The sequence below is a fragment of the Aspergillus costaricaensis genome, assembly GCF_003184835.1.
Source record: "Aspergillus costaricaensis CBS 115574 unplaced genomic scaffold BO79scaffold_13, whole genome shotgun sequence".
Taxonomy (NCBI): Eukaryota; Fungi; Ascomycota; class Eurotiomycetes; order Eurotiales; family Aspergillaceae; genus Aspergillus; species Aspergillus costaricensis.
The window spans coordinates 213,450-228,179 of NW_020291813.1; the positions used below are offsets into that span (position 1 = coordinate 213,450).

Here is a 14,730-nt window from a genome sequence, read left to right on the forward strand (position 1 = left end):
GATGGATAATGAGGGGTCACGTGCGGGGAAGGGGATTCACCAAAAGACTGAGTGAGGCATCTTGTAGTAAACTTCGATCCTACGTGTCGGTAGTTCTTACATCTATTACGCAGAAATCACTTTTCATCATCATTATCATTATTAAGCTATTATTATGGACTCGCCAGACAAGGATCCCGTTGATCAGTGTCATACAAAGACCAGGCTCTGGCCGGCAGACATCCCGAATCTGAGTCGAGCACCTTCATCGACTGATCACTCGTACAGTGGCTCTCCTTTTTGAACTTTTGAAATCATGTCTTCTGCGTTTCACATTGCGATCTGAAATACCTGTCCTGCAGTTTTCATTTCTCCTTCATCGACTGTGATTCAGGACACCTTCACCTTGGATCGATCAGCCTTCCACACGCTGTAGTTGAAGCAATCCAACGTCTGGAGGAGCTTCCAAATCTGTTGGTGTTCTTCGGCGCCTTGGAAGGTTTGTGCGTGTTCGAGGGCCTCCCAACTAGCGGCATACTTCAAAATGCAATTCTGCTGCTCATTGTCAAGGAGCCCATTCGCGCCGACGACATAGGCAATCGTTCGTCGCCAAACCTTTAAGGGAACGTCGAACCGCAACACGCGGTCTTCATCAGGGTTCCGGCTCCTTGTACCCGAGCTTGAGGACGCTGCAGAAGGGATTTGCATGACTTCAGTCGCGACAGCCGCATTCATCGATGCAGATGGTTCATATGCCTCCTGAGGCGTGGGAAATTCGGAGACGAACGCTTCATAGCGGGAGTAGGATGGACCGGCGCGTTGTCCGGCCCCTTCAGGGGCAGTGTTCGTAACCGGAGGGCCTATGTGCGCGATATCTTCACCTGGATACGAGTATGCACCAGTATTAGGTTCGACAAACCGCACGCGAGTCCGGTTACGAGGCTCAACAAACTCCACATGGGCGTAGTTTGGCCCATCAGATGAGCTGCCGTCTCCTTGAATCGACTCCGCCTCTTTCTCGCCTTCGTCCACGCGTACGTTATTCTCGACATCGGCGCCTCCCACCTTACTATCCGATCTCAGACGATTGTCATCATCCAGCAAGATGGTCCGTGATATGAGCATCATTTTCAGTGCGGTGCTCCAAAGTGTGCTGCTATGCACGCCTTCTATCTTGATTGCCTCAAGTTGAACGCGTTTGCAGAGACGAGCGTACTCGGTTTTCAGATCATTTCCAACCTGATTTGCGGGTTTCTCGTCATGGTCTTGTCCTTTGTTTCTGCCGCGGCTGGCATACTCTTTGCCGTCATTCTCGTCGTTTATACTCTGCCCTTCAGCCTCTGTATCGGACACCACATCACGAAGACTTTCTGCCACCTCCAGTAGCCGCACTGTGTATGGCGGGAGATCATTGGTAGGGCGCCAAATTATGCTCTTGCATTGGGACGCAGTTTGAGGAAGAGTCACAGACTTCCCTGGAGGAAGGAACTTAAGTAGGTGCTCCGGCGTGTGTTGAGCTCTGAGCATGCTTTGCAGATGAAGGGCACTGGTGTTGGACAGTCCAATCTCCGATAGGATGAGATGAGGAATGGAACGCAGACCCCGAGTGCAAGTAAACTCGGCCTCTTCGGCCCATTCGATTTGTGTGTGGCCTAGAAAAGGTCATCTGTTAGTTCCAGATACATACCTAAAAGAGGAAGCCGTGCACCTACTTTTCGGACGGGCGTTTTTACCCTTGTCAGGCGACTTTTTGGATCCCTTAGGCTCGTTTTCCTTGTCCGACAACTTCATTCTAGCCAAATCATCATCAACTGAATGACTTTCGGCGTTAGGGTCAGGACCAATAATGTCCGGAGCATCACTCAAAAGCCAGTCGAGGTCACTTTTGAGGTAGACCCGCGCGAAGTGCTCAACGCCCAGACAACCAAGGGGGTTACCACTCAGATCAAGCTTCTTGAGCATGTAACAATTTTTGAACTTCCCGAGGAAGGCCTCCCACTTTTCAACATCTTCCGCAGTCTCAATGTGAAGCTGGTTCTTGGAGAGATCCAGTTCCCGAAGGTCACCTTTCGATAAAGCGACTACCTCTGCCAGTTTAGCCAGCGACTCCACGGTAAGCTGGTTACCTTGCAAGTGGAGCTCAGCGACCCGTACTATGCGGGCGGTATGAACTTTGCCCTCTCTAACTTCTTTGATTCCAAATTTGATGCACTCGATCAAGACATCGATGAACTGGTTGAGGCCATCATCCGTCAACTCTTTCCCGGTAATATCGATTTCAACGACAGGGTCTCGTAAAGCCGATTCATGGTTGCCCGGTTTATTGCGATCTTCAGGCGGCAATCGCTTCTTCTATAAGCAGTTGTCAGTCTACTTCGTTAGAGTTCAGACTACACGACTGCCACCTACCAAGCTAGTTAAGACGGCCTGGCCCGCTTTGATGCCTCTAATCTTTCGCTATGAAGCAATTTATCGTCAGCCTCTGTTCTCTAGAGTTATCACATGTTGGTACTCAATGAAAGAACTCACGCCAAGGTAGTTGAGCTTCCCCATATTGAGGAACGACCACGAAGGTACAGTGTGCAACTTCTCTGATTCCAAGTTAGCATGCCTGCTTCAAGAGTACTAACGAAGCCCAAGATAAAGAAGTGATAAAAACGGTGAAAGATGGGACGTGATATATTGTGCCCAACTATTCGCTTAGCGATATTCAGGTCATGATGCAGCGAGGCGTGCGGGCGCGTCACCTGTGTCAAAGTACACACAACCCCGAAGAACAAAGACAGGATTCTGTGGAAAAAGGAATCATATTGAATCACATACCTGACTATTGATGTGCTTCGAAGTTAATTTCGGTATGTTGTGATAGATGAATCGTCTTTCGACGCGAAGTTGGGAAGCAGAAGATTGTTTGCTAGTGGAGAAGAACAGAGAAATCTAGATCAGTGAAGAGGAATGTGTCAACAGCCAGCCCTATATCGAAATGCATACAAATCAGCACTAGCGTGAAACACTACCTGTATGTTTCTGCACTGTTCCATGAACCTCGCTAATGCAGATTAGGAAGAGTCTGGAAAGAGAGTGTTGGAAAGTGAAGGTGGGTGATGTGAGACATGAAAGTCACGGACAAAGCTAGAAGGTCTTATAGAAAGTAGGCCTGGGGGGTGCGTGACTTTCAGCGCGTTTCCTTTTTAGGCCTTCGAGGGCTTTCACTCTTTTTCTCATTCACTTTCACATTGCGATGGCAACTTATGCTTTGGATCACAGAAGAGCAAGTGTGTGTATTCTTTTTCTACTCCTTGAGCAGTATCTGAAGGGCTTATTACGGTGTTTACCTCGTGTGCGAGACTCTTAAGTGGTTCACTATACTAGTTTTCACTTCTGTATGGCATTCTCCGCATAATCTGACAACATTCGGTTACCTACTGTGATACTAGATGTACTTGTGAAGGAAGGAATGTGGATGGATGCTTCCATATCCGCACCACATGCTGAAACTCACAAATTATGTCTAGCTATCAAGCTTTAGAACAAATTGATAATATCCTTGAACTCATGCAGTAAAGCAGGGTCAACATCCTTCCAGCCTGCGGGAACCTCAGCTGCTACATCCGTAGTACCACCGGGCTGGAAAGAGCTTGGATAAGTAGCTACGATGTCTTTGTTCATCTTGCACCTCTTTCTATTGGTGTCAACGGTCGTAGTCATGAGAACATTCCGTTTCTTCCCATGAGAACCCGCAGGAGTAGATCCATGATAGTCAGGTCTATCATCCTGATTGTTCAGCATCATTTCTTTGACCTCTGTGGGGGCTGAGTTGATTATATTAGCCTTATCAGGTCCTTGTGCTGGTTGAATGTTGCTTTCTTGACCACCCTCGGGTGTCGAAACCATATCTGTCACTGGTGGTAATTGGAAGTATGGCCATCCATCATCATCACTCCAGTCTTCTGTATTCAAGTCTATCTTCGTGTTGTCTTCGATAGTGGGGATTTCGAGATCCTGTTCTTTTGATGATGTTGCTACTATGGGCTTTCCGAGCAGCAGGGCGGACGGTGAAGGGAAGTCACTGAAGCTGTCGTTTCCGTAGTCGCTTGAGGATTCTAGTATGTTCTTTGGAACTTGACAGCCGGAGTCATTTCCTGGCTTAGTGTTTCTGTTGGTATTCGTGTTCGCTGAGGAGGGTTTGTGCGTGGAGACCGGGGTTTCTATTAGATGTCTCTGTGCTTCGGAATCAGAAGGGTTACTCGCTTGGGTGGTAGTGTCCTTTTTGGCTATTGTTGCTGAAAGGGTTGTCTGACTGAGCCCCGTTATATTCTTACCCTTGTCCTTATCATCGTCGCCTGAGCGCTTCTTGTTTGCTTTGGGTGGCTTCTCGAGTCCTTCTCGACAGCAAAGATGCTTACATCTGCTTGCAATTAGTTGTTTTCCTTTGGACATGGGATCATTGTTATACGTTGTCTTATCTTTGCACCGATGGTTGCAGGCCCACCGACCGTTCTCGAGCCTGACAGCCTCTACTGTTTCAACTATCTGATTGTTGCTTTGATTCGGGCCCTTACTCGTATTTCTTGGAAGCTGTGCTTTGTCTTCTGGTGATTGTGGCAACTTATCGACACACGACCAGTTTTCGGCTTGGTCTGCAGATGATTCGGGTCAATCCGTTGAATGCCCATCTTCACTAGGAGCAATCCAGCTTACCATTTTCTAGGAAATCCCCGAACAAAAGATCGTCACTGTCCCAAATGTTGATATTTCGGGCGACGGATTTGGTCTGGGATGTGTCGTTACTGCGTCGGCGAGAGATGTTAGGTTTGGGCCTTTCCGACACTACATCGGACGGAGGATCTAGCTGAGACGGAAACCAGCTTGCAGGGAGATCAGGTTTCAACTGTGCGGATCGCATAGTCCCGGCTAAAATCGTCAGCAGTCATATTACATGACGGTCAGGGGCATTCCTGGGTACCTATATCGTCACACATTGCATAGCACGCCACAGATTGGCCGGCGCTTTTCAGCTCCGCAGTGAAGAGTATTTCCTGACCATTGGGCACCTTACTGGCACTAAATCCAATTAGAGTCGTTAAAGTGTGCTTGGTATGTCATCGATAAAACTTGCCTTATGCGTCGGAAGTCGAGCAAACGACCATCTGAAGTACCCGCCATGAAGCAGACATACACGGGGCGACGTTGGAAGTATGTCGGACATTTCTCGTTCATGAAGGCGACCTCGCTTCTTATATTGACCTGTACACCTGTACCAGACTGTCTTTCCTGCTACTGTATCAGCAAGAGATCTTAAAGGCTTCTGGTATAATACCTTGCCAATCATCTTGACGGACACTCGAAGCTTGGGAAAATCAACAAGCCGCTCCAACAACTTCCTCCCGAACGGAGGATTTCTGCTCAAGACCATATCAATTTTATGAGGTTCACAAAGCTCCAGTGCTTCAATGCTAGTGATTCCTGATGACGCTAGTTTTCGAACGGCAACCACACCAATTTGTTCGATCTGCTTCATCTGGAGTGGGGAGTCATCCCAGACTTTGGCACCGAAGCTCCTTGCAAGCTCTAGTGCATTTCGTAGCGTGAAAGAGTCTTCAAGGCCTATCTGACAGTCAATTATACATCGGATGAGCCTGTTGATGTGAGAAAAGACGAATGTCTTGTCCTGTTGGAAAGTGAACCTGTGCTTCTGGAATGGTTCGCCATCTGGCAAATCAACAGCACCTAACTCGGACTGGATCAACAGTGATATCTTGTGTGCGGAAAGTGCTATATCCACGTTCACTGGGAACCGAATTGCATTGGAACGATTGATTTCTTTATATAGGGACTTCTCGCCCGCCTTCAGGCGTATCTCACGGAATTCATCTGCTCTCGAGATTACCGATAGCTATATAGATGGTTATTCTTGAGTATGCCCTGCGGCAGAAGTACAATTCCTTACAATTTGAGGTACGGTTGAATGAGGCTTCAAAGTAAGCAAGGTCTTCATCGTCTCGAAGCGCACATAGTATCGCGCCATGGCATCACCAAACTTGGTGGATTTGAGACTATCGGCGGAGACCAGTCCACAATCCTGAAGAAGCTTTATATCTCTCTGACATATCTGTCGGAGCATGTCCTCTTCATCGTCTTTATCAGCGTCTTCCTTCAGTCGATAATATGTCGGGTTTCTTCTCAGTCTAACGAAGAAAAAAGTACCAGCGAGCCATCTGATAGCAGATTCGATGTCTGTGATGTTGCCAAGTCCGATCTCTGCATTTAGATGGTCAGTAAGATTCAAATGTAAGCAGCTTTCAAGGCTCTCAGAGCCAGACACGAGCTTCTCATAGTGAGCTTCGCGTGCTTGTCTTGTCATTATTACAGCTGTAGCACTGTCATCGAACTGTGGCCGACCGGCGCGCCCTAGCATTTGCATGATTTCTAGGTCGGAATATTCTTTGCAGCCTCCCTCTTGCCACCCGACTGTTCCTTTTATTATGACAAGATGGCAGGGCATATTAACACCAACTGCAAGAGTTGATGTGCAACAAATTATGCTAACCTGTCCATTGAGGAACCCTGTCTCGACCGAGCGGCGATCAATTGGATCAAGGCCAGCGTGATGGAAAGCTACTCCAGCAGCAATTGTGGCTACACAAGTTAATCTGTATCACCATATCTTGAGCGGAAAAGGTGGTACCTCTTAAGTCAACGTTCTGCACTTCCATAGACCTTCCTGGTCCCTTCCATAACCTAGCAGGAGGATTGGACATGGTCCACAAGCGTGTAAGCTCCTTCGCGGTAGCAACAGCGGAATTCCTCGTGCAGCAAAATATCATTATTGGCTTCTTTCGAGAATGAGATGTTATAATATCTGCAAGTCTACCGGAAGAACATCAATAGCAAACTCTTTTTTTTTATGGGGACAACTTACTTAGAGGTACACATCTTGTCGAATGCGAAATCGTTGGCGTGAGACTGGTAGCCATACACGAACTTCTGCAACTTCACAGGACGAAAGTCTTCCCCAAAATGCTCTCTGTGGGCAGGCACGTGCTGATTTACTGAATCCCTACCTAGCCACGTTGCTATATCATCTGAATTTGGAACCGTAGCACTTAGAGCGATAAAGCGAACGTGCGACCCGTTTGCTTTCATGCGAGATACGACAGCCTCTAGGGTTGCACCACGCGCTTCCTTGAGGATGTGAACTTCATCAATGAGGAATAGCTTGACGAGCTGCATTAAGCGTGCATGGTCCTTCCACTTCCGTGTCATGCTGTCCCACTTCTCGGGTGTCGTGATGATCACTTGGCTGTTCTGAACACTCCTCAGTTGAGTGTGGTCTGTATCACCGGTCAACTCTGCACATTGCAGCCCTAATGTATTGAACTTTCTACTCCAGTCTCTGAACTTCTCGGAACAAAGAGACTTGGTAGGTGCCTGATATATCACTTTGAACCGTTCATCTTTGAGGCAGTTGAGTAGACGACATATTGCCAGTTCCATTATAGCTGTTTTGCCACTGCCTGTAGGTGCGGCAAGAACAATGTTGCTATCGGTCTTGTAGACCGATTGGAAACATTTTGACTGTACGGCATTGAATACGGGGAAGGGAAAGATCGACCGGTATTTATCTGGGAGCTCATGCACAGATATCAGGACAATTCCTCGAATTGAAACTGGAAGATGTTGTTGGAAGGGGCCTCTTTGCCGGTCTTGGCGGGTAACTGACGATATCTCAGCAGAGTGAGAAGCCAGTATTTCACGGTTGGAGGAAGTATGACATTCAAGATCGTTCTCGAAGTCATGTTCGGAAGCATATGCATTCGCCATACCAGCTCGCATCCTTATCAATGGACTAGATGGCGATCTCACACCCGTATCCGAAGAACTAGAGCCGAAACTTTGACGTGGAGTGGCATGAGGACCCGCTGTTGTTTCAAGCCCTGTTAGCTCGATCCTTCAGGGCTGAGATCCATGAACCTTATATCAAGCATTTGCTCTGACCTTGAAAGAAACGAGAAACCCGGTTATAGTCAGTTCTTTGGGGAGGCCTGGACAACGAGCCACGGTGTGCGAATGAACCGGCTGTCTGAGGACTCTGTCCTTGCTCATCTGATTGGGCCAGGAGTTCAAGGTCTAAGGTTTGGATGATCAGCCTGATCTAAATACTCTGAGATGGCATTGTGGGGTAGTTGATCGGCATACCAAAGGCATCCAGCTCTAGATCATCGTCCCGAGAAAACAACTGCAGCTCAGGTCGATAGCTCCCAGAGTCCTCTCTGGGTAGTCGATTGAACAAAGGTTCCTGTGCACCTTCGACTAGTCTCTGATCAATGATGGCACTTGGGTTTGATCGGCTGGGAGTAGGGAGTTGAGGAACGGCCCTACGCTTATAGGGAGCATTCTGCCGGGCTTGAGGGATTGAACGATAAGTATTGTGCCGCATGATAGATGGTGAGATGATGGAATGATACGATGGGCAAGACGCTGCCACATCCACGTTTACCACGGATAGGTGAGAGGAGGTTGAACCAGAACTGGGTAGATGGGGAAGGGGAAAAGTCACCCGCTATGAAGCACGTGGGGTCTTCTACGGCCAGCATACAGCAAGCGGACAGAAGTCAAGATAGATGATACATGCAGCAATCGACCCAAAGCCTTTACGATTTGCCAGTCTTCAATTCCTAGGAAAGTAGAGTGCTCAATGTGAAGATGATCCATGGGTTGTAGGATTGCGAGTCGAAAGAATCAACAACGAAAGGAATGATGTGAATAAAGTACAAGAAAGTGGAACCTATATGACGAAAGCAAAAGGGGCATCATCGCTTCTATCCATCCTTATTTACTTCCCAGAAAAACATGATACAGCAACGCGAAGGTCATCCCTACGCGGAAAATGCGAAGATATTGTCCGCAAATTGTAGTTCAGTGGTCTCGTGAGTGCTTTTCGAAATATCCACCGCTTGGGGTGCGGCCAGCGCGTACGTGGCCCGGGGATGTAGGCCTGGACGTCGAAAGCCCATCAGTAGAGAGGAAGGGGGTTCCAGGAAGCTTTATGGAGATCTCATTAGGCGATGGGGAAGCTGGTGAAGCATCCCCACTCTTGCTTTCCTTCTCGTAGCGATCCACGCGGATCGGAGGCGGACGGAAGGTTTGGCGCTTAGCCTGGGCAGATGCAGAACTTGCATCCTCGCAAAGGCAGGTAACCACCAATACTGCGAATGATCCCAGGAGATACTGTGAAGATTAGCACCTACTCATAAATGAAGGAATACGGTCACATACATTGGCAGTGAGTTCAAACTCAAATAGCCAAACGCTAGCCAGTGTTGTGAGTACAATACTCGCAGCCATGGCCATGTTCTTGCCATCCCTGAATGCGTAACCAATGTAAAAGGACGTGGCAATGCCACCAATAGCCTGAACGACAACAGTGGACCAGACAATCCAGTTGTAGCCCTCGAAGAAGCCATTGGCAGCAACCTTCTCGCCATCCAAGAAAATAACCCCGATGAAAAGCGCCGGGAATATCGAATAGACGGACAACTGCACGTTACGGATCCAGAGCGATGTTGACTTGGCACTATCCTTCAGCACTTTCTCGAAGTAAACGCTTGCAACGCCAGAGGCGAGGCAGGCGCCAACTGTGGCCAAGAGGCCGACGGTAGCATTAAGTCTAGGGTTGGCGGTCATCATATCCTCCTCAATCCCCTCATAGGTTGCAGAACGCTTATGGAGGTTCTCGCGTCCTAGCTTGGACGCTTTCCACTCTTCCAGAGACCGGGGGAATGCAAGACGCGCAGTCTCGTCTTGGAGAGTCATATCGTCAGTGTTACCAATAGGCATCTGCACCAAAGCAACTCCCGCCAAGAGAAGAACCATGAGCCCCAATTTCCGGAGCGAGACAGGTCTCTTAAGCAGTACCAAGCTGGCTATGGCCACGACAATCAGTTTCAATTGGTACGATGCCTGGAAGGTGGCTGGCGGCAGATTCGACAGAGCGATGTACTGCAGCGAATTCGCAAGCGTATAGAGACAGGCAGGAATAGCAAGCTTCCAGCTATCACCGGAGAATATGGCAGTTGTGAGGGAGAAGAAAAGCGACGTCGCGGGAACCGAAGGAGGGGCTGTCTTCGAAACCTCGTACAGCGCCATGGTCAGGGAGATAGCGAGCTTTACGACCTCATTGAAGAAAACGGTAGTAGACGTTAGGTAACGCTTGCCGCCAGCCGGCGACATAACTCTGGAATAATGCAATAGCTATGGGAGGGCGAGATATAAGCAACCATGGACGCTATGATCAGAGTCGAGGGGAGCGACTCACCAAGACAAAGGACGTGCACTGCACGGTCAACTATTTCCATCAAAAACAATGTCAGTGAGTAGATCCTCCAAGAGTTTAAAGCAGACAAGCAGCAGGATTGTCATAGTGACAGTATGTGCAATATGACCAGTGACTTACCAGTGCCCAAGACAGATGTTTCCAAACCGATCCCAGTCCCGAGGACTGGCGCTGGGCGGGCTCCCCCATACTGACGATATTTGTCTTCCCTTTAACTAGACTGGCGATTCTTTTAAAGGTAACGAGCAGGGTGAGTTATGAAGAGCAGTCGAAATTGTCGGGCGGCGAACGGACAGGAACTCCGCACTCGATTACCGAGGATGTCGCATACAAGTTGGGCGCGTGGTCGTGGTGGGAGAGGGGTGTCTTCACGCTTGACGAGGAATTTGCTAGCGAACTAGACCGACACGAAAGGAAACCGGCACGGTCGCGGAGTATATCAAGGATCGGAGAGCTCGAGAACAGAGCTCTCGAGGATAAAAGGCCTCAATGGAGGTCGAGGAACTGAGCGCAAACGGGGGGAGAACCAGAAGAATGAGGGAGCGAATGGACTAAAATATGAGGGATCCGGGGTATTCTTGAGACGCTTGTTTGGGCGGTGTGGATCACGGGGCAGGTGGCGGTCTAGTCCCTTTGCTTGTGCGGATGGGCACTTTTGGTTCCTCCCAGCCATACATTAAATTCGGTCCCAGAACCAAGTGCTTCGACTTTCGCCCAGAACTGCCCCCCTGAGGATCGCATCTGACGTCAGGTTAAGACATACATGCCTCGATCGACCTCGTCACTGCACTGCGCAGATCCAGCTGACGGAATATCTGCTCTTTGTACCCACAACAAAGCGCGCAAGCTGCAGATTACGCTAAGTTCCGCTCATCATCAACGTGCCATGATACCATTTGGTGAGGTCCGATCGGCAACACACGGTATTGCAGTCAGCTAATATCACCGTGATATCAATAATAGTAAACATGCATGATCTGCAGTAAATTTTATCACGTTACAAGGCTTGGTCTTTTGACGGGAATCAAAGCCGACGGCCTAGCTACTCACACAATAACTCACAAAGCGAGGGCCAGACCCAGTCGAACGGATGTTTCTTGGCAGAACTCAGAACCTTGGTTTGTGTACCAAAGTTCCAGTCCCCCTCTATACTCGCAACGCACGGCCGGTGAGGCCTCGACGTAAGATTATGTCGTCGGTTGGGATCAACATCAGCATTCCTCTCACCGGGGTCATTACAGCCCAATCCATGCGGCTCGGACCGCAGGAATTTGGGGGCCTAACAGCAATCCTTCACTGATGCTTCGAATTAGGCAAGATAGGATAAACTTACAGAAACCGATTCTCGAAGCCCGTAGGGTGGGCCTTAGCCATCGTAGAGACGAAAGAGTGACACCACGCATATACATCGACATGTCTTCCCGTGTTGAACGCTCTTAACTAGCTAGAGAGGAAAGGAAGATAGTGAGACTATACAGCGTGGTCATTTTCACCGCCATGATACTTAACAGAAGGGAGATCGTCGCAACTGCAACTCTCCTTGCGATAGCTTGCTATGTCATCTGACTGACACCTTCCGTTGGGTAACTGTTTTGCTTCTTCCCGCATGTCAGTGGTTCGAACCATTCCCCAACCATGATCCTTACTATATCAGGCCTTCTGGAACTCTACTCGACATACACCTTGCGAGAAAAACGTCTGGATGGGTGTGGGCAATACACAGAAGGTCCCAGGTCTTATGATCACGTATAATGCAGCAGGTCCTAAAATACGGGAAAGTAAGCTCTACAGTAGAGTTATCAGCATAGATGGTTCAATTATGTGGACAGTGTCCGATAGTAGCCCCTTCAAGTCTAGGTCGTCTATCTACAAAATGTCTTTCGCCGTATAGCATAAGTAGCCATAACCAACCAAACATGAGTAATAAAAATTCCAAAATAGATGCCATCTGGCCGTATTTCGCTTGATCGATTCGAAAAGGAGAACGTAAATAAGGAAAACCAAAGAGTGTGTGTTGAGTCACAGGTATAGAAATGGGTGAGTGAGTGTGCAGGCGAAGGTAGGTATTGTAAAGGTTGAGTAAAAGATGTCATCAAAGTTCAAAAAAAGTTAAAATGAGTGGGTATCATGACTGCGAGCATCTTGCAACAAAGCAACATCATGTTCAGTGTACAGCCGTCATAGTTCCATTGTCGTTATTCCACCGCAATGTCCACATGGGAAGCTCATCCCTTTGCTTCGGCTCCTCGGGCTCTTCCAGGACAATTGCCTCGCTGCTATCTGTACGCCGCCGCGAGTGCCGCCTCTTGTCTTGTGGCACAGCGGGAATAGGGCGACGGGGCGGTGGCCCTTGAGACGGTATAGGGGAGAAGCGGTGGATGGGGAGCGTCGGTGTCAACGGCGAGGCTGCGCTGGTCGAGGGAGACGAAAGACCCTCGGAGAAAGCCAAGCTAGCACGAGGAGAAGGGAATGAGTTGATGGTCCTCTGCTCCTCGTCTGAAAAAGTGCTCTGACAAACGGAGCCTTCCCTTTCATTGCGGTTCGCATTGGCTTGGACCGATTTAGGAGGGAAAGCAGGGCTTAGGCGTAAAAAGGACATGTCTGATCCATAGAACGAATCCCGTGAAGGGACAGACAGCATGGAACCTTGGTCGGGCTCCAAGCTACTGTTAAATCGGCTCTCTTGGAAGATACTGGGCGTAATCTTCCCCTTCCTCTGTCGCATTGCCTCAAGGAGATGCTCCTCCTGTCTCGTCACGGCAATGACTCGGCTTCTTCTGTTGGTCTCCTTCTGGGAGGCAGAGGGGGGCTTTCTGAGCTGGCTCTGTCTCTGATGGTTGAATATCGGATCCCCGTGGAAGAATTCCGGCTCAGAGATGGTGGGTATATCGCTGGATCGACGAGATTGACAGCTGGCCATATATGATGACCTCTCGGCTGATGACTGAGACACGTCCCGCCGAGCGGATTGAAGCCTCTGTGATGGGCGCGATCCACGGCCAGTGACGGACATCGGCTGATCAATGCTCCGCAATGTGCCCTTTGTCGCTTGTGCGGCCGATGCTGTACATATCTCGGCTTCGAATTCGCCGTAGGTTGCAACACTGTCTCTAGCATTTCGATCTCTGTTTAGTCGATCGCTGTTGAGGTCCTCGTCATCATCTTCATCCTCCGAAGATGAGAGGCAAAGCACGCTGGAGCTATTCAAGTCCGCGGTCTTCAGTGTAGTTCGACTACTCTTCTTTGGCACCGAGCACTTCTCCAATGCAGCAGACGCATGCAAATTTGGTCTCCTGGGTTCAGAGTGATTTGAAACACGATGTGAGCTTTTGCGAGAATGAGCTTTAGGAGATAAGTAGGTCTCCTTGCTCCACTCACTGCCAGAACTGTTTGAGGTAACCTTCCACAAGTTATCATCCGGGGCGCGAGAATCACCGGTTCGCCGTTTATCTTGGCCTTGGGATCGCGACTGTGAGCGGTTAGAGCGACCCTTGGTATTGCGCCGAGAATCTTGCTGCAGTTTCTGCAAGGCTAAGTCCATCTCACTGGCCCGTACGGTCCTCTCCAAGGATGGATCAAGCCAGTTCGACGTCTTAGTCTCGTAGGATGATGCCTCAGGAGCCCGACCGCCGTAGGTTTGGTCGGTCGTCTTTACCAGGTGAGGTGGCGTCTTTGCGAGCTTAGTGCCAGCTGCATGGTCCTCAATGTTTTTTGCCTTGGTGACCGGATGCTCAGAAACTATGGAGATAGCAGAGGGAGAGGCCACCAAGCGTTGCGGCGACAGGAGGGGCTCAGCGGTTGCCTTGGGCTTGGGAAACAGTAGGGAGAGGTCGATCCGGGGTGGGCGCATTTTACGCTTTGAGTCTTTCATCGGGCCTTTCGGTTGCCTGAGGCTAGAACCAGACTCGGCGCTTTGCCGTGACTCTGGTTTACCTTCAGCTGCAGGCCCGAAGTCGGATGTCGCAACTCCAATGCCAGGAATTGTATTGGCTGACGAATCCCGAGAACTGAAGTAGGAGAATAGGGCGGAGGCTGAACCTGACTGGTGGATTTTCTTTGTCGATGCTGGCATCGGCTGTCCAGGAGCATCATCTGGGCGAAACTCATGGCCCAGCAGGGGTGATGATGCCCGAACACGGAGGTGTTGTGGGGGAATAGTGGTCTCTGGAGCAGCAGTCGGGAAGGGAACAAAACCACCACTCTTCTGCGATTTGATCTCCGGAGCTCTCATGAAGCTTGGTCGTCTCGAGCGTCGTTTGTCGTCACGCTTGGAATGAGTCTCGTGGACAGAGGCATCTGTTGTGCCGAGGATTTTGTAGGCCTTTGATGTGTTCTCATTCCTCGAATCTCCCGGGCTGGCTGCGGGTGAACGCACTCCACTTTTAGAGGCATGCATGCTGGAAGTCCTTGGTGGG

At 49.5% G+C, this 14,730-nt stretch overlaps 4 protein-coding genes across 4 annotated transcripts; all 4 read right to left on the bottom strand.

The window, feature by feature from the left end:
• Positions 1-369: 369 nt before the first annotated feature.
• On the bottom strand, positions 370-2,532 carry BO79DRAFT_237217 (uncharacterized protein; the record flags this gene model as incomplete). Its single annotated transcript, XM_025684668.1, has 4 exons — positions 370-1,631; positions 1,692-2,331; positions 2,389-2,436; positions 2,509-2,532. The coding sequence occupies 4 exons, from the start codon at positions 2,530-2,532 to the stop codon at positions 370-372; spliced, it is 1,974 nt and encodes a 657-aa protein (XP_025540316.1).
• A 972-nt stretch (positions 2,533-3,504) lies between these two features.
• On the bottom strand, positions 3,505-8,419 carry BO79DRAFT_263946 (putative DEAD/DEAH box DNA helicase (Mer3); the record flags this gene model as incomplete). The annotated part of the gene is made up of 10 exons (XM_025686730.1): positions 3,505-4,619; positions 4,681-4,893; positions 4,946-5,043; positions 5,159-5,253; positions 5,300-5,875; positions 5,930-6,618; positions 6,668-6,849; positions 6,902-7,901; positions 7,978-8,109; positions 8,179-8,419. 10 exons carry the CDS (start codon positions 8,417-8,419, stop codon positions 3,505-3,507), a joined length of 4,341 nt encoding a protein of 1,446 aa, XP_025540317.1.
• A 479-nt stretch (positions 8,420-8,898) lies between these two features.
• BO79DRAFT_254227 (putative UDP-galactose transporter) lies at positions 8,899-10,504 on the bottom strand (the record flags this gene model as incomplete). The annotated part of the gene is made up of 4 exons (XM_025686049.1): positions 8,899-9,210; positions 9,259-10,233; positions 10,298-10,327; positions 10,436-10,504. The coding sequence occupies 4 exons, from the start codon at positions 10,502-10,504 to the stop codon at positions 8,899-8,901; spliced, it is 1,386 nt and encodes a 461-aa protein (XP_025540318.1).
• Positions 10,505-12,479: 1,975 nt separating this feature from the next.
• Positions 12,480-14,711, bottom strand: BO79DRAFT_145909 (uncharacterized protein; the record flags this gene model as incomplete). Its single annotated transcript, XM_025678435.1, has 1 exon — positions 12,480-14,711. The coding sequence occupies one exon, from the start codon at positions 14,709-14,711 to the stop codon at positions 12,480-12,482; it is 2,232 nt and encodes a 743-aa protein (XP_025540319.1).
• Positions 14,712-14,730: the final 19 nt, after the last annotated feature.